At 40.8% G+C, this 25,162-nt stretch overlaps 1 protein-coding gene across 7 annotated transcripts in view; it reads left to right on the forward strand.

The window, feature by feature from the left end:
* LOC126285326 (CNK3/IPCEF1 fusion protein) overlaps window positions 1-25,162 on the forward strand; it is a 141,526-nt gene that overhangs the window by 13,916 nt on the left and 102,448 nt on the right. For all 7 annotated transcript variants that reach the window (XM_049984631.1, XM_049984637.1, XM_049984635.1 and 4 more), the window contains exons 4-6: window positions 767-1,013; window positions 16,715-16,843; window positions 19,475-19,707. In XM_049984631.1, the coding sequence (XP_049840588.1) occupies window positions 767-1,013; window positions 16,715-16,843; window positions 19,475-19,707 (609 nt within the window). The remainder of the gene's footprint in view (window positions 1-766; window positions 1,014-16,714; window positions 16,844-19,474; window positions 19,708-25,162) is intronic.

The raw sequence follows: 25,162 nt of genomic DNA on the forward strand, positions 1-25,162 counted from the left end.
CCTGTTCTTGCTAGCTTGAGTTCTACCACTGTCCTTGTTGAGGTGGGTGCTATTGATAGAACATCGCTGTACAATAACATTCCAAATGTAAATGGCTTGTATGATCCGGAGAAAGCCCAAGCAATTGTTTGGATTAATATTTATTTCACTTTTGAGATCAGAAGAGTAGCCTTGGGAATCAAAATGGCTCTCTACTTTGACAGCCTCTTCAACAGGTTACGTGAAAGAGAATTTTTTGGGCCCTCAGAACTGGTATGGATAAAATTCATATAAGACGCTTTTGCCGTCTGTATTCTTTTTCAGACTCAATACGTTTGCTACATTTTGTTTTACTGTTTTTACAGATAGTTTTTTATTGAACTTTAAATGATCTTTCTCCAAATTCCATAATATTTTTGTAAATGTTGATATCCACGTGTATGATTATCTCCTCCTCCCTCTACTTTAGAAAAAATCCACCAGCAAGCAGCAGTAGCTTCCCTTTCACAGTAATCAGTCCCCTCACTTTAACTCTTGGGCTTTAGGGTAAACATCTGTCCTGATGCAAGCTCTTTCAGTAACCCATAGCTTAAAAAGTATGTTGATATTTATTTGAATTTTTAAATATGTCCTGTTATATTATTGTACTTTGTGTCACAATGTCTTATTTGTGTCATAGTAAACTGAAGTGCATTATATATCTTTGCATATGTATCAGTGAAACACCATTTTACTTTCACTGCTACCGTGTTAACATGGAATGTTAAGGAAGACTATTTCATTACAGGTCACCATTTACAGGACAGCTTGAGTATCATGAACGCAAGGTTTCATTGCTACGACTAAGTTTAAAGATAGCTACATGTGCCCATCTTGATCGGTTTGCTGAAAGACCTATAGAAGAGATTCGCTCTTCATGTCAGGAACTAGGAAAATTGGCAGATGGGATAATACAAGATATTGTGGATCCATTAGTTCTTCAACCAGCATCACTTGACCTTGCCACCCTGAGGAAAAGGCCTGGTGATGATCTTGTGAGTATTAGAAAGTATAGAAAAAAATCTGTGCTACCTGTAAACTCTATCTATAGTGATCATCTCTCCAGCTCTGAATCGGCAGAATTTGGAAGGTATTGGGCCACTAGTATTTTGTCTCCGTCCTTAGCAGTCAAACAATACTTTATGCATAAACTTAGTAGTAGTTATTTGTGTATTTGTTGCTTTTGAGAACTGATATGTATTTTGTAGCAATAAGAACTATTATTTAGCATGCCAATAAGTCACTTTCCACTTTGGTGACATGAAACGTCTAATGTTTACTACCTGCGCGTATCATTTCCACTTTCTTAGCTGGTCATTGCAGATAACAGGGTTTGCAGCTGCACCATGTGAAAAAGACAAAGCATGCTGCTCCTGCACAACACCTTTCCCTGCTAACTTACATTACATCCACTCATTGCTGCCAGTTGTAGCAAACAACGCAAATTCACCATATTGATTGTTACTTAACTATACTTCAGCAGTGTCCCAATTGAGCCAACATCATTATTTAATCAATCTGTTGTGCCTCATTTTGCATTACACTCAAATTTAGATCCTGAAATTTAAATTGATTAACGCATTCCCTATACAAAAAACTCATAACAGTGGAATATTTAGTTTTTTGTGGCTTTTGTATGACCCCATTCAACAGTCCATGTGGTAAATCTGGAAATATGTCATGTCTGCTCTCCCTTAAAACCCACATCCTTTCGTCTTTCCCTCTCCTTCCCTCTTTTCTGAAGAAGCAACCATCGGTTGCGAAAGCTAGTAATTCTGTGTGTGTGTTTTGTTCATTGTGCCTGTCTGCCGGCGCTTTCCCGCTTGGTAAGTCTTGGAATCTTTGTTTTTAATATATATATATATATATATATAATGTAATTTCCTTCTTGTGTAAGTTGTCTCCATATAATTACTATTAGCACTGTTATAAAAATTTTAACTAATGGCACACTTCCATATGTTGCTCATTGCCAGGTCTCAGCCTTTCATATTTTGCTCATGTGTATCCTGTCAGTTGTAATTCATTCTGCATTAGTTTGATTCCCATTCCTGCCACTGTGTGACATTCCAAATCTTTTTGCAAATAATGTTGCGAATATTTAGTGTGTCATTGATGTAACCATTGTTTACTTGCTATTATTGTTTAGCCATAAACCTCTGAGAAAAGTCATGCAAGCAACTACTTTTCCAAAAAAATTATCTTCATATCTTGTCTAGTTATGTGCACTAGTGCATCTTCTTAAACCACTTAATAAAGTGTCCTTGATATACTGCTATGGGAAGGCTGTTCAGGAGGTGAAGTCAGTTCCATCATCTTGTGGTACCAAAGAGAGATGCAGATAGTTGCTTTGAAAAAAAACGGTTAAAAGATATCATACCAATCCATACAGACAGATACACAGCTACAGTTATTTTTGTTTGATAGTTTAGAAAACAAAACAAAAAGTAGAGACATACTCCAACACTCCAATAACAGGAGTACAGTGAGTATGGTGGTAGCTACTACATTTTCTGAAAACAAAATCCATTTTCTTCGATAGCAGCTACTGATGGACCTCTGGATATACGTGTATCGTAAAGAGCATTTTAAAGAGTATTTTGGATCCCGTGAATAAATTAAAAAAATATATATTACTGTGGAATGAGATGAATCCTGAGATGCAAAATGGGACTTGATGTGACCGCTTTAACCCATTTTAAAAATGTAAATATCAGTTGTTCAGCTGCTATCCTATTTCTAGTGTAAGAATATGTCCATGAAATTGCTGTTCAAACTAACCTTGTTTCCAGTTATCCTCGCACTCAGGATGTTTGAAGAAATACCTGAACATTGTGATATTATGTTTCTGCGTAGGATTAATAATGCTCACAATATTTTAATTCAGTGAGCACTTTAGTAAAAGCTGAGATCAATAGCCACTACAACTGACACATGAACTTAAATTTATGTTAATTTTATATGTGCCTCTGAAGTATGTTTTTGTTATTGATGTTGCTGTCACCACTACCACCACCACTGCTGTCCCTGCTGTTACTAACAAGGGGAGGATGTGGGACAGGGCCCATTGATTTGGCTCAAACTATGAGATTGGAAGCAGACAGTAACCCGTTTCAAGTTCCTTGTGTATCTAACCATATGCTATAGGAAAAGATAAAATGAGTTCTCAAATTTTTCAAGTAGTTAGTGAGGAAATTTTGAACAATCAATTTCAAGTCAGTGGTGTGGCGCAGTGGTTAAGCACATTGATTGTCAGCTTGCTGGCCTGGGTGTAGTTCCCATTGTTACCATGAATTATTATTATTCCTCGTGATGTTAAACTATTAATTATAAAATTTAAATTTATTTTAACACTTCAATTTATATATGTAAAATTAATATGTTCTATGTAGTTATGACTGATTAAATTAATTAATATATTTAAAAAATTAATTTATGTAATTTGGTGGAGTTTTGAATGACTAAAATTTCTGGCAATTAATTATCTGCTTTTTATTTATTATTAGAAGTTACCGTATTTACTCGAATCTAAGCCGCACTTTTCTTCCGGTTTTTGTAATCCAAAAAACCGCCTGCAGCTTAGAATCGAGTGCAAAGTAAGCGGAAGTTCTGAAAAATGTTGGTAGGTGCCACCACAACTAACTTCTACCGTCGAATATATGTAGCGCTACACAGGCATGCTTTGCGGGCACAATATAAATACTGGCACCAAAACTTCTGCGTCAGTTAATAAATTAAAAAAAGAAGGTGGAAGATGAGCTTTTTCTTCTCTGCCCCAAGTTTCGACCACTACATTTTCATTCATTATCCAACGAAGTAAATACAAATTCCGTATTGTTCATATTCGAATGTAGCAGCATTTCAATGTACTACGAAAATCTGATTGGCAAGACTGTTTGGGATGTTTGTCAATATGGCCAACTCTACATCCTGAATTTTTTCCTACCTGTGAGAAGAGATGGTTGCTAAGAGCAACTTCTATGAATTGTGAAACACATGCAGTATTCTCTTCACCATAAGAATAATACGAATATAAACTTTTTTCCATGTATTCTTTTGTGTTTGCTGTTATCTCATTTAAATCCTGTCTGCCTAATAAACTACGAAACTAGAATGAGACAACAGCAAACACGGAAGAATATATATATCGTGTCATGTTTATTTTCATATTGTTCTTATGCCTAATAGTAATACAGTCAGAACTGAAGCACGGCAATTGACTAGTTTTTAAATCTAAGATGGCTAATTTCTGTGCAGAATGTAAAGTACTAAAGAGGCGCCTGCAAAGATTTTCAAACGAAGAAAAATTTTCGCTAAACTCTCGTTCAGAACATCTATCATACGCAGTCTGTTATTTGGTTCTTGTTTATCATTATCAAAGAAAGCAGCAGTGTAAGTAACAACAAATAGCAGTCTCTTGCCATTGTTTCGCAAGTTAGACGATTCTACAATTTCTCTCTCTCTCTCTCTCTCTCTCTCTCTCTCTCTCTTTTTGAAAAGGCAGCGGTAGCGTGCACGAAATCAAGCTATGTCGCGAGCGGAGACAGGCCGTAAAACAGTCATTATCAGAATGCGACAAACAATGCATGACACAGTACAGTAATGCATTTTCGAGTGAGGTAAACACCTATATCAAAGAGAAGGGCACTTATCAGATCAGAGAAAAATAAGCGATCAATTCAAGTCAGATGAAGCTTGTGAAAAATGCATGGTACCCGTATAAAATACGGACGGAGTGCCTGACGCATAGCAATGGCTACCTGGTAAAACTTAACTGCTAAACTTACGACTCGAACCAAACTACTGTAGCTGTATCGTCATTCATTCGACCTAAATTGTGTCTCATATTACAATGGACCAACTTCGTTTCGATTTGGGGATGCGGCCTAAAACTTTTCTCTCCCCTTGAATTTAGAGTCTCAAATTTCAGGTGCGGCTTAGATTCTAGTAAATACGGTACATTACATTTTGTAGAGTGATAATTGTCAGAGAAACACTTAAAACATAAATATCATTCACACTATGCACATTTTATGACAAAAATTTTTGAGCAGGAACATTATTTGAATTATGCCTTAGGGGAAATCATAGTTCATTCTGATTTTTAAATTAAGGTTTTCTTCTGTCATTTTTGATGAATACTGAATTACTGGGGTGAAAACAGGAGCACTGAATGCTGCTTGATTGAATGTATTTTAACTCCATGATACTTCTTGTTTCTGTTGTAGCAGTTCAGGAACACTTTGTAATCTTTTAATTAACAATGTAAGAAAAATATAGATTGCTACTTCCTATCTTTGTTACATGGTCGATGTTCCCACCTGGAATTTCCATTGTTTGATTTATTTTTTAATGAGATTTTTGACTTAACAATAGAAACATACATCACATACATCACAGGGTTGAGGAGGAAGAGTACATCTGGGTGGAATTATCTTCACAGTACACATTAGTTTGCCTTCCTCATTGATGAATGTCTCACCATACAATGTTACATCTGCTTGGTCACCTCAAAAATCCAACAGAAGGAATTTGTTGTTAGCAACATATGGTTTTAATGTTGTTTCCAAAAATTTTACATAAAGCTGTTTTATTAGTTTCCCTGACGTGGAGCAAATAATGACAACATGCGTATATCCTTCTTATTTCTTGATGGTACTGGCAACTCAAGGACCAAATTTATTGGCAGGCTCTTGCATACAAAAAAATACACATAGGAACAATTTCCCTGAAGCAGTTCAACTGTACTGAGCTGTATAAGAGTGGGTGGTTTTGGACAGATTGGGCTTTTTGCCAAAACAATCTTTGTCAATTGTCCTGTTATATGTTGATTCATACTGGCATCCATTCGATACACTGTTAATTATATAATCAGGGTTGAAGTTACACATTGTGTGTCTCATATGTATACAAATGTAATCTGCTTCTTCCAGCATTTCTTCCATGTTGCAGTTTTGTTGACAGTTGGTGATTTTTCGCTGTCTTCCTGAATGTTGATATTCGAAGCTTTTTATACAGGTATCATTAGCAATAAACTGAAATTTTTCTGACAAATATGGAATGCGACCACCATTGCCCATTGTTGTAATGTTCTCATTGTCACTTGTTCGTAACACCTTGTTTATTCTGAAATCTTCCCATGTTTCAGTGTTGATGACTGCAATTTTGTCGTTACTAGTGCCACCTTTTTCTATTTCTTTCTTTCTTTCTTTCTTTCTTTCTTTCTTCTTATTAGTCAAGACATGTAAGTATGAGAGGGATATTTGTTAGAGTTGTAATCAACATTAAAGCTGTACTTGAAGAAGGAACCTGTTAAAATTAAATAGGATTGCATAGAGTAAAAGTGTGTGTGTGTGTGCATGTGTGTGTGTGTGTGTGTGTGAGAGAGAGAGAGAGAGAGGGGGGGGGGGGGGGAAGGGGGGTTAGTTTCAAAAGGAGAGGGGGGGTTAGTTTTGATACTTCCACCTATCACTTCACTGGTAGAAAATTCTTGTTGGGTTTCCGTTTCCCAATAAAATAAATAAGAGGAGTCCCCACAAGAAAATCATGGTGAGACGCTGTTCACTACTGTAGAGACCAGTACAGAATGTCTGGGAACTATTGAAATCACAGACTGTCAGAAATGTACCATTTAAGCAATTCCTTTTTAACTGTATTAATTAGTGAAATTAAAGTTGTTATAAATAAAGTACATATATTTACTTTGCATATACAAATCAAACTGTATAAATATGTTCAGATTTTATAATTAACAGTTTAATATTGTGGGAAGTAAAATAAAATTAAGGAGAAACAAAATAAAGATGCTGTAACTTACCAAACGAAAGCGTTGGTATGTTGATAGGAGACAATAAAAAACACACAAACACACACACACACAAATTTCAAGCTTTCACAACCCAAGGTTTCTTCATCAGCAAAGAGGGAAGGAGAGGGAATCACGAAAGGATGTGGATTTTAAGGGAGAGGGTAAGGAGTCATTCCAATCCCGGGTGTGGAAAGAGTTACCTTACATCCGTTTGCACATATGCAGACACTGGCAGACATGTGTAAATGCAAAGAGGTTGGGTAGAGATGTCAGTCGAGGCGGAAGTACAGAGACAAAGATGTTGTTGAATGACAGGTGAGGTATGAGGGGCGGCAACTTAAAATTAGCGGAGATTGAGGCCTGGTGGGTAACGAGAGGAGAGAATATATTGAAGGGCAAGTTCCCATCTCTGGAGTTATGATAGGTTGGTGTCAGTGGGAAGTATTCAGATAACCCGGATGGTGTAACACTGTGCCAAGATGTGCTGGCCGTGCACCAAGGCATGTTTACCCACAGGATGATCCTCATTCCCAACGAACACTGTCTGCCTGTGTCCATTCATGCGAATGGACAGTTTGTTGCTGGTCATTCCCACATAGAAAGCTTCACAGTGTAGGCAGGTTAGTTGGTAAATCACGTGGGTGCTTTCACACATGGCTCTGCCTTTGATCATGTACACCTTCTGGGTTACAGGACTGGAGTAAGTGGTGGTAGTGGTGAGAGGGTGCATGGGACAGGTTTTACACCAGGGGTGGTTACAAGGGTAGGAGCCATGGCTCCTGTCAGAACTCCGGAGATGGAAACTTGCCCTTCAATATATTCTCTCTTCCCGTTACCCATTACCCACCAGGCCTCAACCTTCACTAATTTCAAGTTGCTGCCCCTCGTACATCACCTGTCATTCAACAACATCTTTGCCTCTGTACTTCCGCCTCGACTGACATCTCTGCCCGAACTCTTTGCCTTTACAAATGTCGGCGTGTGTGTGTGTGTGTGTGTGTGTGTGTGTGTGTGTGTGTCCTTTTTTTCCCCCTAAGTTAAGTCTTTCCGCACTCGGAATTGGAATGACTCTTTACCCTCTCCCTTAAAACCCACATCCTTTAGTCTTTCCCTCTCCTTTCCTCTTTCCTGAAGAAGCAACCGTTCATTGCGAAAGCTTGAATTTTGTGTGTATGTTTGTGTTTGTATGTGTATCTATCGACCTGCCAGCGCTTTTGTTTGGTAAGTCACATCAACTTTGTTTTATATATATATCTCCCACATCCTTTCATCTTTCCTTTTCCTTCCCTCTTTCCTGACGAAGCAGCCGCTGGTTGTGAAAGCTCGAAATTTTGCGTGTGTGTTTTTGTGTGTTATTTTATTGTGCCTGTATACCGGCGCTTTCCCGCTTGGTAACTCTTGGAATCTTTGTTTTCAATATATTTTTCCCATGTGGAAGTTTCTTTCTATTATATATAGCAGGTCGATAGATACACAAACAAACACAAACATACACACAAAATTCAAGCTTTCGCAACCAACGGTTGCTTCTTCAGGAAAGAGGGAAGGAGAGGGAAAGACGAATGGATGTGGGTTTTAAGGGAGAGTGTAAGGAGTCATTCCAATCCCGAGAGCGGAAAGACTTACCTTAGGGGGAAAAAAGGACAGGTGTACACTTGAGCGCGCGCCTGTGCCCACACACACACACACACACACACACACACACACACAAGCTGACATTTGTAAAGGCAAAGAGTTCGGGCAGAGATGTCAGTCGAGGCATGTTTAGCCACAGGGTGATCCTCATTACCAACAAACACTGTCTGCCTGTGTCCATTCATGTGAATGGACAGTTTGTTGCTGGTCATTCCCACATAGAAAGCGTCACAGTGTAGGCAGGTCAGTTGGTAAATCACGTGGGTGCTTTCACACCTGGCTCTGCCTTTGATCGTGTACACCTTCCGGGTTACAGGACTGAAGTAGGGTTTACACCAGGGGCGGTTACAAGGGTAGGAGCCAGAGAGTAGGGAAGGTGGTTTGGGGATTTCATAGGGATGAACTAAGAGGTTACGAAGGTTAGGTGGATGGCGGAAAGACACTCTTGGTGGAATGGGGAGGATTTCATGAAGGATGGATCTCATTTCGGGGCAGGATTTGAGGAAGTCGTATCTCTGCTGGAGAACCACATTCAGAGTCTGATCCAGTCCCAGAAAGTATCCTGTCACATGTGGGGTACTTTTGTGGTTCTTTTGTGGGAGGTTCTGAGTTTGAGGGGATGAGGAGGTGGCTCTGGTTATCTGCTTCTGTACCAGGTCGGGAGGGTAGTTGCGGGATGCGAAAGCTGTTTTCAGGTTGTTAGTGTAATGGTTCAAGGATTCAGGACTGGAGCAGATTCGTTTGCCTCGAAGACCTAGGCTGTAGGGAAGTGACTGTTTAATGTGGAATGGGTGGCAGTTGTCATAATGGAGGTACTGTTGCTTGTTGGTGGGTTTGATGTGGACGGACATGTGAAGCTGGCCATTGGGCAGATGGAGGTCAACGTCAAGGAAAGTGGCATGGGTTTTGGAGTAAGACCAGGTGAATCTGATGGAACCAAAGGAGTTGAGGTTGGAGAGGAAATTCTGGAGTTCTTCTTCACTGTGAGTCCAGATCATGAAGATGTCATCAATAAATCTGTACCAAACTTTGGGTTGGCAGGCCTGTGTAACCAAGAAGGTTTCCTCTAAGTGACCCATGAATAGGTTGGCGTATGACGGGGTCATCCTTGTACCCATGGCTGTTCCCTTTAATTGTTGGTATGTCTGGCCTTCAAAAGTGAAGAAGTTGTGGGTCAGAATGAAGCTGGCTAAGGTAATGAGGAAAGATGTTTTAGGTAGGGTGGCAGGTGATCGGCGTGAAAGGAAGTGCTCCATCGTAGCGAGGCCCTGGACGTGCAGAATATTTGTGTATAAGGAACTGGCATCAATGGTTACAAGGATGGTTTCCGAGGGTAACAGACTGGGTAAGGATTCCAGGCGTTCGAGAAAGTGGTTGGTGTCTTTGATGAAAGATGGGAGACTGCGTGTAATGGGTTGAAGTGTTGATCTACGTAGGCAGAGATACGTTCTGTGGGGGCTTGGTAACCAGTTACAATGGGGCGGCCGGGACGATTGGGTTTGTGAATTTTAGGAAGAAGGTAGAAGGTAGGGGTGTGCGGTGTCGGTTGGGTTAGGAGGTTGATGGAGTCGGGTGAAAGGTTTTGTAGGGGGCCTAAGGTTCTGAGGATTCCTTGAAGCTCCGCCTGGACATCAGGAATGGGGTTACCTTGGCAAACTTTGTATGTGGTGTTGTCTGAAAGCTGACGCAGTCCCTCAGCCACATACTCCCGATGATCAAGTACCACGGTCGTGGAACCCTTGTCCGCCGGAAGAACGACGATGGATCGGTCAGCCTACAGATCACTGATAGCTTGGTCTTCAGCAGTGGTGATGTTGGGAGTAGGGTTATGGTTTTTTAAGAAGGATTGAGAGGCAAGGCTGGAAGTCAGAAATTCCTGGAAAGTTTGGCGAGTGTGATTTTGATGAAGAGTAGGTGGGTCCCGTTGTGACGGAGGATGGAAGTGTTCCAGGCAGGGTTCAATTTGGATAGTGTCTTGGGGAGTTGGATCATTAGGAGTAGGATTAGGATCATTTGTCTTCATGGCAAAGTGATATTTCCAGCAGAGAGTACAAGTGTAGGACAGTAAATCTTTGACGAGGGCAGTTTGTTTGAATCTGGGAGTGGGGCTGAAGATGGGGCCTTTGGATAGGACAGAGGTTTCGGATTGTGTGAGAGGTTTTGAGGAAAGGTTAACTACTGAATTAGGGTTTTGTGGATCCAGATTGTGTTGATTGGAATTTTGAGGTTTTGGAGGGAGTGGAGCTGGAAGTGGGAGATTGAGTAGATGGGAGAGACTGGGTTTGTGTGCAATGAGTGGAGGTTGAGGTTTGCTGGAAAGGTTGTGAAAGGTGAGTGAGTTGCCTTTCCGGAGGTGGGAAACCAGGAGATCGGATAGTTTTTTGAGGTGGAGGGTGGCATGCTGTTCTAATTTGCGGTTGGCCTGTAGGAGGATGCTCTGAACAGTCGGTGTGGATGTGGGAGAGGAAAGATTGAGTACTTTTATTATAGATAGGAGTTGACGGGAATGTAAATAAAACTTAATGAGGTCGTTGTGGGGGCGTTGTGAGGGTGACATGGTAGTAGAAGGTGGATAGTGTAACATGAGGCTGAAATGAAAATGAAAATAAAAATATATGGGGAGAGATAAAGGTGAACTAGAAAGCAACTGGAGATCTGGTGTGAAAAAAGGCATAAAACTGTTGGTTAAAGCTGGGCTATGTTGATCCTGTGGTGAACTTGGGTTGGTAGACAACGATGTGCTTAAAGGTTAGGTGGTTGTGTTACCGCCAAAACACGTTAAAGGATGGAGAAATTAGGGAAAATTACGAAAAAACTACGTGTAAATGTATTAAAAGTTGTGGTTTTGTGGTGGCAGATTAAGAAAATGAGGATAACAATTGTCTGACAAAGAAATAATTATGTTAAAACCTGTGGGAAGTGGCTAAAAATGATCAGTGACGTGGGAAAAACGGAAATGGAAATAAAGCGAAAGTTATTAGAACTAGCCGAAATGGTTGTTTTATAGGTGAAAGGAACTGTTAGTGAACTAGAAACGGTTGATTTTTATAGTAGCGGTAGTGTTGAAAGCGGGGGAGGGCGGGGGGGGGGGGGGGGGAATTGGTTATGGTTTGGAAGTGGGTTACGTATTATTGAGTATATATAGGCGGGATAAAATTGTGTAGTATATTACGGTAAAAAGGAGAAGGTGAATACAAAGTGAAACTACTATCAAAAACTGAAAGAGAAAATAAGACGACAGAAAAGATTTCAAAGTGCAACAGTAACAATAACAAACATAATTGTTGGGTTCAAATTAATAATATGAATATAATTGAGGAAAACATTCCACGTGGGGAAAATGTATCTAAAAACAAAGATTATGTGACTTACCAAACAAAAGCGCTGGCAGGTCTATAGACACACAAACAAACACAAACATACACACAAAATTCAAGCTTTCGCAACAAGTGGTTGCTTCTTCAGGAAAGAGGGAAGGAGAGGGAAAGACGAAAGGATGTCGGTTTTAAGGGAGAGGGTAAGGAGTCATTCCAATCCCAGGAGTGGAAAGACTTACCTTAGGGGGAAAAAAGGACAGGTGTTCACTCGCGCGCACACACACACATATCCATCCACACATACACAGACACAAGCAGACATTTGTAAAGGCAAAGAGTTCGGGCAGAGATGTCACTCGAGGTGGCAACTTGAAATTAGCGAAGGTTGAGGCCTAACGGATATCGAGAAGAGAGGATATACTGAAGGGCAAGTTTGGTTCCATCAGATTCGCCTGGTCCTACTCCAAAACCCATGCCACTTTCCTTGACGGTGACCTCCATCTGTCCAGTGGCCAGCTTCACACGTCCGTCCACAACAAACCCACCAACAAGCAACAGTACCTCCATTATGACAGCTGCCACCCATTCCACATTAAATGGTCCCTCCTCTACAGCCTAGGTCTTCGTGGCAAACGAATCTGCTCCAGTCCGGAATCCCTGAACCATTACACCAGCAACCTGAAAACAGCTTTCGCTTCCCGCAACTACCCTCCCGACCTGGTACAGAAGCAAATAACCAGAGCCACTTCCTCATCCCCTCAAACCCAGAACCTCTCACAGAAGAACCCTAAAAGTGCCCCACTTGTGACAGGATACTTCCCGGGACTTGATCAGACTCTGAATGTGGCTCTCCAGCAGGAATACGACTTCCTAAAATCCTGCCCCGCAATGAGATCCATCCTTCATGAAATCCTCCCCACTCCACCTAGAGCGTCTTTCCGCCGTCCACCTAACCTTCGTAACCTCTTGGTTCATCCCTATGAAATCCCCAAACCACCTTCCCTACCCTCTGGCTCCCATCCTTGTTACCACCTCCGGTGTAAAACCTGTCCCATGCACCCTCCCACCACCACCTACTCCAGTCCTGTAACCCGGAAGGTGTACACGATCAAAGGCAGAGCCAGGTGTGAAAGCACCCACGTGATTTACCAACTGACCTGCCTACACTGTGAAGCTTTCTATGTGGGAATGACCAGCAACAAACTGTCCATTTGCACGAAAGGACACAGGCAGACAGTGTTTGTTGGTAATGAGGATCACCCTGTGGCTAAACGTGCCTTGCTGCACGGCCAGCATATCTTGGCACAGTGTTACACCGTCCGAGTTATCTGGATACTTCCCACTGACACCAACCTGTCAGAACTCCGTAGATGGAAACTTTCCCTTCAGTATATCCTCACTTATCGATATCTGCCAGGCCTCGACCTCCGCTAATTTCAAGTTGCCGCCGCTCATACCTCACCTGTCTTTCAACAACTTCTTTGCCTCTATTCTTCCGCCTCGAGTGACATCTCTGCCCGAACTCTTTGCCTTTACAAATGTCTGCTTGCATCTATGTATGTGCGGATGGAATATGTGTGTGTGTGTGTGTGTGTGTGTGTGTGTGTGTGTGTGTGTGTGTGTGTGCGCACCTGCTCGCGCGCTTGTGTACGGCTGATCTTTTTTCCCCCTAAGGTAAGTCTTTCTGCTCCTGGGATTGGAATGACTGCTTATCCTCTCCCTTAAAACCCACATCCTTTGGTCTTTCCCTCTCCTTCCCTCTTTCCTGAAGAAGCAACCGTTGGTTGCGAAAGCTAGAATTTTGTATGTTTGTGTGTCTATCAACCTACCAGTGCTTTTGTTTAGTAAGTCACATCATCTTTGTTTTTAGATATATTTTCCCACTTGGAATGTTTCCCTTTATATATATATATATATATATATATATATATATATATATATATATATATATATATATAAAATAAACTTCCACATGGGAAAAATATATTAAAAACAAAGATTCCAAGACTTAACAAGCGGGAAATCGCCGGTAGACAGGCACAATAAAATAACACACAAAATTTCTAGCTTTCGCAACCAACGGTTCCTTCTTCAGGAAAGAGGGAAGGAGAGGGTAAGACGAAAGGATGTGGGTTTTAAGGGAGAGGGTAAGGAGTCATTCCAATCCCGGGAGCGAAAAGACTTACCGTAGAAGACTTACCGTAGGGGGAGTATGTGGCTGAGGGACTGCGTCAGCTTTCAGACAACTCTACATACAAAGTTTGCCAAGGTAATCCCATTCCTGATCTCCAGGTGGAGCTTCAAGGAATCCTCAGAACCTTAGGCCCCCTACAAAACCTTTCACCTGACTCCATCAAACTCCTGACCCTACCGACACCTCGCACTCCTACCGTCTACCTACTTCCTAAAATTCACAAACCCAAACATCCCGGCTGCCCCATTGTAGCTGGTTACCAAGCCCCCACAGAACGTACCTCTGCCTACGTAGATCAACACCTTCAACCCATTACATGCAGTCTCCCATCCTTCATCAAAGACACCAACCACTTTCTCGAACGCCTGGAATCCTTACCCAGTCTGTTACCCCCGGAAACCATCCTTGTAACCATTGATGCCACTTCCCTATACACAAATATCCCATACGTCCAGGGCGTCGCTGCAATGGAGCACTTCCTTGCACGCCGATCACCTGCCACCCTACCTAGAACCTCTTTCCTCATCACCTTAGCCAGTTTCATCCGGACCTGCAACTTCTTCACTTTTGAAGGCCAGACATACCAACAATTAAAGGGAACAGCCATGGGTACCAGGATGGCCCCCTCGTATGCCAACCTATTTATGGGTCGCTTAGAGGAAGCCTTCTTGGTTACCCAAGCCTGCCAACCCAAAGTTTGGTACAGATTTATTGATGACATCTTCATGATGTGGACTCACAGTGAAGAACTACTCCAGAATTTCCTCTCCAACCTCAACTCCTTTGGTTCCATCAGATTCACCTGGTCCTACTCCAAATCCCATACCACTTTCCTTGACGTTGACCTCCATCTGTCCAATGGCCAGCTTCACATGTCCGTCCACATCAAACCCACCAACAAGCAACAGTAACTCCATTATGACATCTGCCACCCATTCCATATCAAACGGTCCCTTCCCTACAGCCTAGGTCTTCGTGGCAAACGAATCTGCTCCAGTCCGGAATCCCTGAACCATTACACCAACAACCTGAAATCAGCTTTCGCTTCCCGCAACTACCCTCCCGAACTGGTACAGAAGCAAATAACCAGAGCCACTTCCCCACCCCCTCAAACTCAAAACCTCCAACAGAAGAACCTCAAAAGTGCCCCACATGTGACAGGATACTTCCCGGGACTGGATCAGACTCTGAATGTGGTTCTCCAGCAGAGATACGACTTCCTCAAATCCTGCCCTGAAATGAGATCCATCCTTCATGAAATCCTCCCCACTCCACCAAGAGTGTCTTTCCGCCGTCCACCTAACCTTCGTAACCTCTTAGTTCATCCCTATGAAATCTCCAAACCACCTTCCCTACCCTCTGGCTCCTACCCTTGAAACCGCCCCCGGTGTAAAACCTGTCCCATGCACCCTCCCACCACCACCACCTACTTCAGTCCTGTAACCCGGAAGGTGTACACGATCAAAGGCAGAGCCAGGTGTGAAAGCACCCACGTGATTTACCAACTGACCTGCCTACACTGTGACTCTTTCTATGTGGGAATGACCAGCAACAAACTGTCCATTCGCATGAATGGACACAGGCAGACAGTGTTTGTTGGTAATGAGGATCACCCTGTGGCTAAACATGCCTTGGTGCACGGCCAGCACAGTGTTACACCGTCCGAGTGGATACTTCCCACTAACACCAACCTGTCAGAATGCCGGAGATGGGAACTTGCCCTTCAGTATATCCTCTCTTCTCGATATCCGCCAGGCCTCATCCTCCGCTAATTTCATACCTCACCTGTCTTTCAACAACTTCTTTGCCTCTGTACTTCCGCCTCGAGTGACATCTCTGTCCAAACTCTTTGTCTTCACAAATGTCTGCTTGTGTCTGTGCGGATGGACATGTGTGTGTGTGCGAGTGTACACCTGTCCTTTTTCTCTCTACGGTAAGTCTTTCCATTCCCGGGATTGGAATGACTCCTTACCCTCTCCCTTAAAACCCACATCCTTTCGTCTTTCCCTCTCCTTCCTTCTTTCCTGAAGAAGCAACCGTTGATTGCAAAAGCTAGTAATTTTGTGTGTGTGTTTGTGTGTTATTTTATTGTGCCTGTCTACCGGCACTTTCCCGCTTGGTAAGTCTTGGAATCTTTGTTTTTAATATATAGGAATCGAACTTGAACCAGCAAATTACCGATGCACTACACTACTGATTTGGTGACTATTCTCCAAAAATCCTTGCACTCTATTCGAAACTATGGCCTACTCAGGTGACAAATTCTGAGAACTTGAAATAGGCATCTACCTGCTTATACACACACAGTTTGAGCCAAATCGGCGAGCCCGGCACCAAGGTGTTCTCTTGTAATTTAAGGATAAGTTTGCAGTGTGTAAATGAAGGCCGAATGCTCTTGTTGGGGTAAATGCTGTTATACAAAGTTGATGTCATCACCTACTGCATTGTTATTGTAGATGTCCACAATTGTACATCATTGATAGCTCGTTCCAATTTTCATCAGAGCATCTGAGGATGTCTGGCAGGTGCCCTCGTGTCGTCATATTTTAATTAGTGCAATTGATATGAATCTTTTTCTTTTATGTTTTTATGTGAATACTCTCTCTCTCTCTCTCTCTCTCTCTCTCTCTCTCTCTCTCTCTCTCTCTCTCTCTCTCTCTCTCTGCCTGCTACTGTTGTATATGTGTATGGTGAGAACTGTTTATTTTATTACTGGACTTGGAGAGCTTATTTTCTTTTCAGGGCTTTTTCCTGGTGCCTTCTTTTCATGGTATTCATCAAATAGGCGAGATTAAATTTAGCTCACCTGCACATCAATGTGGAAAGATTGAGGAAGGTGATGAAGTAGTTCAGGTCAACTATCAGACTGTGGTGAGTTGTGATTAGCTTATGTGAACACTTCTTCCACATTCCACTTTTGTGTTACACATGACAATTGTTGGATTACAAAGTTATTTTAAGGATAACATTTTAATAATCTGAATGTGTGTTGAAGACTAAATTCACCTTCAACTCTACAAAAGTAATTTTTGCCTCATGAGTTTGTTTTCAAATTGTGTTACAGAAATAACACAAAATATGTTTTGTGTTCCATGTTCTATATATCCTGTAGAAATCCTATGTCTTATATGTAGTACATTCTAATTACATTTGCTCGCATAGTGTGGTGTATGAAGACTGTATCTTATTCAGTGCGCCACTACGCTTTAGAGAACCTAACAACTTTTATGACATACATTTTATTTTTGGTGCAGTATGGATAATTTCCTGCAACACCCCTCCCTTGTCCTCTACCCAACCACTCTTTTTATATTAAAAACAAAGATTCCAAGACTTACCAAGCGGGAAAGCGCCGGCAGACAGGCACATTAACAAAACACACACACAGAATTACTAGCTTTCGCAACCGATGGTTGCTTCTTCAGGAAGGAGAGGGAAAGACGAAAGGATGTGGGTTTTAAAACCCACATCCTTTCGTCTTTCCCTCTCCTTCCTGAAGAAGCAACCATCGGTTGCGAAAGCTAGTAATTCTGTGTGTGTGTTTGTGTGTTTTGTTAATGTGCCTGTCTGTCGGCGCTTTCCCGCTTGGTAAGTCTTGGAATCTTTGTTTTTAATATATTTTTCCCATGTGGAAGTTTCTTTCTATTTTATTTACAACCACTCTTTTTCACGCTCGTATTGTAATGCCTTTCATTCTGTGCAATCAGTTATACATTTATGATGGAAAGGTTGCTAATTTATTTTATTACATTCTAGAACAAGACAAACTGTCATTACTAGTTCCCTGACTCCATTTGTGTCAAAGAAAATTAAGTGAAAGTAGATCTTAGTTCCTCAAAATCATGTTTTTTTGTTAAAAATCATTTTTGGTCCATTGGGTCTCTGCAATTTCATTTCAGTGCTTATCAGCAACTGGCAGATGATATCATTTTATTGTGTTCATTGATAGTTCCAATAATATCTTGTTCTTAGGTCATTTTTGTTTGCTTTAATCATGTAGTGGATGTATATAATGCCTTTTTTATAATTATAATAGAGACTAAGAAAGAAAATCCAGTTATTATTGGCAAATCTATTTCATTCAGATATTTTGCAGCTTTTTGAAGAAGTATTTAATGCTAACCATTCCAGTATAGACATGGAAAGTAATGATGTTGAGGTTGACAGTCAAAGATCACAATTGACAACTTCCTATGAAACACATGAAGACTTTGCAGACAATGAATGTTCAATAATGCTTTACTTCACACAGAAATAGTTTCAAAAAGTATCATATACTACAAAATATTATGTTGTGAAGTTTTTATTTTTTGTAATTTTTACTTTTTATATTATATTTTGTATCTCAGTGAATCATGGTAATGAGACAACATTTAACAAACTTGTGGCCTTTGAACCATGAATAGTAAACTAAACTAAAGTGATGTTTTTAATTTGTGTGTCTTTTGTCTCATAAGTAACCTAATGTTCCAAATTGATACATGACATTCAACATAAAAAAACATACTAATGAAGATACTGGGTGATTCTATGATGACTTTATGCACTTTCAGGGATGATGAAATCCGCTGAAACAATATGGTGAAGGCCATTTAATTTTTAGGTTTGGATCTTCATTTTTGTGTGGTGTTCTTTTTTCCATTCCTTTTTCCACATGCCTTGTTTAGATGTCTCCTATTCTTTCCATTGGGACTGGCATATAATCGTTCCCCTTGTCTCTGTGTTTGCTTTCTATAGTTTTGACTTAGGCGCGTATGACCTCAGTTGTTTTTTGGCCCTACAGTGTTAGTACAGTAGTACTGGTACATGTATTACACTGTCAGAGATACGAAAAAGATTGCCATTTATAACTTTAGACTCATTTGTTTCCGGACCAGGATACCGTACTTCAGATTGATACTTTTACTCTTTTTCTATCATTCCTGAAAGTTCGTAACACCACCACGCAATAACCTGCCTCCGTGACTGAGGTTGCTAATGCATGCTTGTGCAGTGACCCTCAGCCTGAGGGTGAACCAGTACGAATCCCGGCAGTGGAAAAATTTTTCGCTGCCAATATTTGGCCGGCAAGTGAGAGGAGAGGTTGTGACGTAAAGTTTCTGACACCAGACTTCACACCATTGTCCTGGTTTGAATACCAAAACTCTCCACACTGTCTCATGAAGTGCGTCTGACACTGTTGATGGTGATCCATCACTCGGATGGGGTCATTAAGCTCGGCAGCCCCCTTGATGCTATTTGTGAGTAGTATGCTATGTGTGGGCACTGGGCTTCACGCTCTCCCTTCTCTCATCATCATAAATATTCAACACAAACACATTACACTACACTCGATGCCTCCTCCCGTCCCCACCTGTCCCCTCCCTCCCCCCTCCTCACTAAGTCCCTGAAACCAATTAAGAAATTAAATTTATTTTATGCAACTTGTTTCTGATTCTTTTGGTATGTACAATCACAGATGCTGAAGGTGGATAAAATGCCATATTTTATTTCTATAACTAGGTAGGGTGGCAAGCAAAAAAAGTCATGATACTGTTCGAAGAGAGCCCTACAGATGTATTTTTGACTCTGAAGAAGCGCCCTCGGCATACGAAAGTATATGGGCAAATTTATATGAAGCCTTACAGATTGCCAAGTAAAAAACGTGCTGCACCGTATTCTCGCTGGAATGATAATTTGCCATCACCAAGACCTGAGCTGCTTACAATTCCAGATTTTGAAATGCCATTGCCGAGGTAAGTGTCTATTTTTCCTTTGTACTACTTAACATGTTATTTCCTCACAGAACACAATTTTATGAAAACCACAAATTAGAGATATTTTAAATTTGACAAATTACTTTTGAATTATGCCTTTTGTGTGTTTCCAGTGTCTCAAAAGTATGTTTTGATGAATAAATTTATGATGGATGGCATCACTGGATGCAACAAAGAACTCCTCTGTGAGAAAGGAAATATTATAGAATATTATTGATGTTTTTCATAGATTGCCCAATGAAAATGTGCTATTATGTTGTGCAGCATTTAGTTTAGTTTAAGATGATGTGTGGTTGCTACTGGTAGTTGCTCTACTATGTTGCAAACAGTTCTTAAAGTACTTTTTTAAAATATATTATCTCATATAAGTGTAGGATACTGCCCTCTGTGTTTAGTGAGCAATAACCACAAGAATTATTCTGAATTTTTCAGTTCTAATTTCCTCCTCTTGTTTTGAATTCATTTTAGTTTATAAAAAACCGTGAAAACCAAAGAACCCCAGAGACATCAGGGTATTGTTAATACTGGCCGCAGATGGCACAGTGTCTTACAGGCAGCACTCTGTTTCTCAGGTAGCATAATGTATCTCAAAAGATTTTGATATTCTCTGTAATGTTGCAAGACCTGTCAAACTAATCTACATATCATCAATATTGTTGCTGATCTGGAAATATTGAACAATAATATTGACCATCTAGAGGAATTAAACATTGAAGGGGGTAAATAATAAATTCAGTTGGAGGCATTAACTTGGTGGGAGTGCCAGTGGAGAAGGGGGGGGAGTGTAGAGTGAGTGAAGGACGTATGAGATTGGGCTCAAATAGAGAGAGATAAGATGGAGGAATATAAGCTCACCAGATGAAATGTTAGTAACCCTTAAAAGAGCACAATTGCTTTGGAGCACTAAAGGTATTACTCTGGATACGGGCTGGTGCAGTAAGTGTAGGCTACCTGCCAGTTAGCCGTACGATGCACATTCTGCGTATTCTTGAGCCATGTGGTCACATGTGCGTGTAGTCATTCAGCTGGAGCACTATGATCATGAGAGCTACATCACGGGTACCTGACTGTGCATCAGCAGTTTGCCCATGTAACATACCAGCACCTGAAACTGAAACATTTTATTTAATATCTGTTTAGGAAGCCGATCCACTTATGGGTTCAGAGAAACACTCTATTGTTTCAATGATAAATTTTGAAATATGGGAATGTGCCACTTTCCACCTACGAGAGAGATGCGCTTACTCTTTGGACTCTAGCAGATCCATGGATAGCAAAAAGCAGAAATAGATGACGCCTTCTGTTGTATCCTAAGATTGTGATGCAGATTCACCAGCAAACATCACAAACCAAAGGTCCTGAAGAAGCCTTGCACATACATTTACTCTTGGAAATGCACAGTTTATAAAATGAAACATGTTTAAATACCTTTTCAACACTGTATTATACCCTTGAAGAAAATTACAGTCTCTTCTCTTCAATACTTTTGACATGTTTGTCACAATAGCAAAGTAAAATAAAATTGGCTTTAATGGTGGACAACAATGGCTTACAACTCCGTTCAAGATTTGTATATGTCGATACTCGATCTCTTACCATAACAGTGTGTGTCACCCATCTCCGCTTCTTGCTGTAGATTCAGCTCTCTAAGGAGAAACGCTAATAACATCACTGTTGAGCACCCGTAAGCACGGAACATGCATCCGAGGAGCAACTACAGTCCAAAGAGCAAATGCATCTCCCTTGCAGGTGGAATGTGGTACATTTCAGAATTTATTGTTAAAACATTAGATAGTTCATTGAACCAACAGCTGATCGGGTTCCTAAACAGATATCAAATAAAACATCGTACGCTAGTGTACTCTTGGAAGCTGGGATACGCAGTCCTGCCAACAGCTACCTGTACAGGAAAACTCATGTTGGAACAGCGCTGGGTTGGGGTATTGCTGATAAAGATCAACATGTTAAATCCACATATACACCATAATATACTGTGTGTTACCACAGTGATTATAATTATTGATACTGTGGCCTCTGCCATTTCATTTTAACATAGCAAATATATGTGATGGGCACACAGATACATATGTATTATGAATACGGAAGTGAACTAGAGAGGTTCTGCACAGTCTGGATAATGTCACATGAAACCATTATGTCACTACACATTATTATGTAACAAATGCAGTTCAACTGAATTTATAATAAATGTATAAACTAAATAACTAAACGACAGTTAACAAAATAAAATAATAATAAACTTAAGCAATCTAGACATGTGCAGGACACATAACTCGTATCTCTCATTACTGATACATTTAGGTGACAAAAGTCACAGTATAACTTCTAATATTGTTTCGGACCTCCTTTTGCCTGGCATAGTGCAACAGCTTCATGTGCTATGGACTCAACAAATCATTGGAAATCCCCTACAGAAATATTGAGCCAGGCTGCATCTATAGTCATTCATTATTGCAAAAGTGTTGGCAGTGCAGGATGTTGTGCCCGAACTGACCTCTCAGTTATGTCTCGTAAATGTTCAATGGGATTCATATAGGGCAATCATTCACTTTATTTGTCCAGTATGTTCTTCAAACCAAGTGTGAAGAATTGTGGCCAGTGATATGGCACATTATTATCCATAAAAATTGCATCATTGTTTAGAAACATGAAGTTCATGAATGGTTGCAGATGGTCTCCACGTAGCTGAATATAACCATTTCCAGTCAATGATCAGTTGAGTTGGACCAGAGAACCCAGTCCGTTCCATTAAACAAAACCCACACCATTATGGAGTCATCACCAGCTTGCACAGTGCCTTGTTGACAACGTGGGTCCATGGTTTTGTGGGATCTGCACCACACTCGAACCCTACCATCAGCTCTTATCAACTGAAATAGGGACTCCTCTGACCAGGCCATGGATATTGTCATGAGCCCAGGAGAGGCACTGTAGGCGATACTGTGCTGTTAGCAAAGGCACACATATCGGTCATCTGCTGCCATAGCCCATTAACGCCACATTTCGCCACACTGTCCTAACGAATATGTATGTCCCACATTGATTTCTGCACTTATTTCCCACAGTATTACCTGTCTGTTGGTAATGACAACTCTATGCAAATGCCACTGCTCTCAGTCGTGTGAAGGCCGTTGACCACTGCGTTGTCAGTGGTGGAACATAATGCCTGAAATTTGATATTCTTGGCTCCCTCTTGACACTGTGGATCTCAAAATATTGAAAGCCATAATTTCCAAAGTAAAATCTCCCATGCATGTAGCTCCAATTACCATTCCGTGTTCGAAGTCTGTTAATTCCCGTCATGCGACCATAATCTCATCGGGAAACTTTGCACATGTATCAGCTGAGTACAAATGACGGCTTCACCAATGTGCCACCCTTTTATTCCTTATGTACACGATACTACACTGTCTGTATATGTGTACATTGCTGTCACATGACTTTTGTCACCTCAGTGTGTAAGTCTGGGCAATGAAGTGGGACATGTGAGCCAGTTGGTTGTATGGAATCAGCACATAAGATGGGTCAACTTGGATATGTGAAAGGATGACAGAAGAGAGCTATCTTGTTTGGAAGTGCCTATCACCTCACAATGAACGAAATTGGCCTATTTGTTGCTATATCAGTACAGACTGCCCAACATGTCTACGAGGAATGGTGTATCGCTCACAGCCATTTAATTCAGTGCAAGAACCATTGTAAAAACATCTTAACTGGCAGGGACTGGAGGCGAGTGTCATGCCTGTCAGTTATCCCAGTTTCAGACCCAACAGAAATTGCTTCTCCCAGTGAATGCTGGTTCATATCAAACAGTTTGTGAACAAACATTATGAAGGAAACTGTATGCAATGTCCATTTGGAGTCTGGCACTTCAAAAGGCCATTGCTAATAGTAGCACATGAAACTATGCATCTTCTATTGGCCAAATAACACAGAAACTGGACAGTAGCTGACCAAAGGCATGTGTGGTCTGATGAGTTTTGATTTTGCCTCTTTCCAAATGATGCGATATGTCAAGTGCACTGATGGCTCAATGAGGTGTTTTAACCTGCAGTGTGTGTAGAGTATAGGTAGGCAAGAATTTGCTTTATAACGTTTTGGAGGATTTTTCATGATTTGACCCCATTTTTTTACATTAACGAGAACATGAATCATTTGCCTCATTCCACTCAGTCTTAACCGAACAGAAAATTTTTGGGGCTAACTTGGAGAAGCCATTGAAACTTATCAGTATCACCAGAATATGGTAGTTTTACCATATATAATCATCAGTGAGTGGCTTTGGCTGGATGTGGCATACCTGAAGAACCTTGTGGACTCTGTACCTCACTAAACTGTGATCATTATCAGGGCCAAGGCCATTACCAAGGCCAGAGATTGTGTTGCACAATATTAGTGTCATGTCTTTTGGGAATGACTTAATTTTTGGTCTGGTGTGCTTTTGCGCTTATGAGATGGAAAGTTGTAACATAATGGAGGTAGAATAGGAAAGGAAGCAAGCAATTACTGCCATGAGCAATCACTAGTTATTCTTCATCCTGCATAAAAGTTGATGCACAACTAGGACTGGTAACGTACTGATCAAAATAATAAAATGTTCACAGGGATGCTTGGCACACACTATATTAAAAACGGATTGTTGCCTAAGAAAAGAAATATTACAACTGACCCAGTGTAGTTTGTATGCATACAATCATATGTATTCAGTTTGTCAGTTCTCTACCTGTTTGTCCATATTCTACTGTTGTGAAACCTTTGTGCATCTATAACTTTTATCTTTTATGTATTAATATTTTATACATATTTTCTATTTCTTTTTTGCATTATCCTACATGAATGTGTTCAACCTTTATATATACAGTTTTCAAATCATTTAATGTGTTCTATAAGTGACATGTCTGGATTTACAATGAAAAGATATTTTAACAAAAACAAAAAAAGCTATACACCAGAGAAAATAATCACCTGGCAGCTGGGGAAAACACACAGTGACTCCTTCTGGCAGAATTGTTAAAGTGGAAGGAGGGGGAGGAAGGGAGGGAAGAGGGGTTAAGTAAAAGGACTAGCGAGGCTCAGGAAATGGGGAGAGTTCAAAAAATTTTCCAAGAACCACAAGTCGGATGAGACTTACTGGATGGGATGAAAAGGAAAGACTGATTGTTGCAGCTACACTGGATGAGATTTGAAAACCTGAGAACTTAAAGGTGGAAGATACGGTAATAAACAAGACAGTTGCTGACAAAACGTCATGCAAAGAAAAGAAATAGTTACTGGAAAGAAATGCAGAGACCAGATAAATTAATGCTGATACCATAGAAAGTAACTTAAATTTAGGCCAGATGGGTGGTGAGAACCAGGGACATATTGTAATGTCAGTTCCCACACAGAGTTCTGAGAAACTGGTGTCAGAGGG

This window comes from Schistocerca gregaria, chromosome 8 (genome assembly GCF_023897955.1).
Source record: "Schistocerca gregaria isolate iqSchGreg1 chromosome 8, iqSchGreg1.2, whole genome shotgun sequence".
NCBI lineage: Eukaryota > Metazoa > Arthropoda > Insecta > Orthoptera > Acrididae > Schistocerca > Schistocerca gregaria.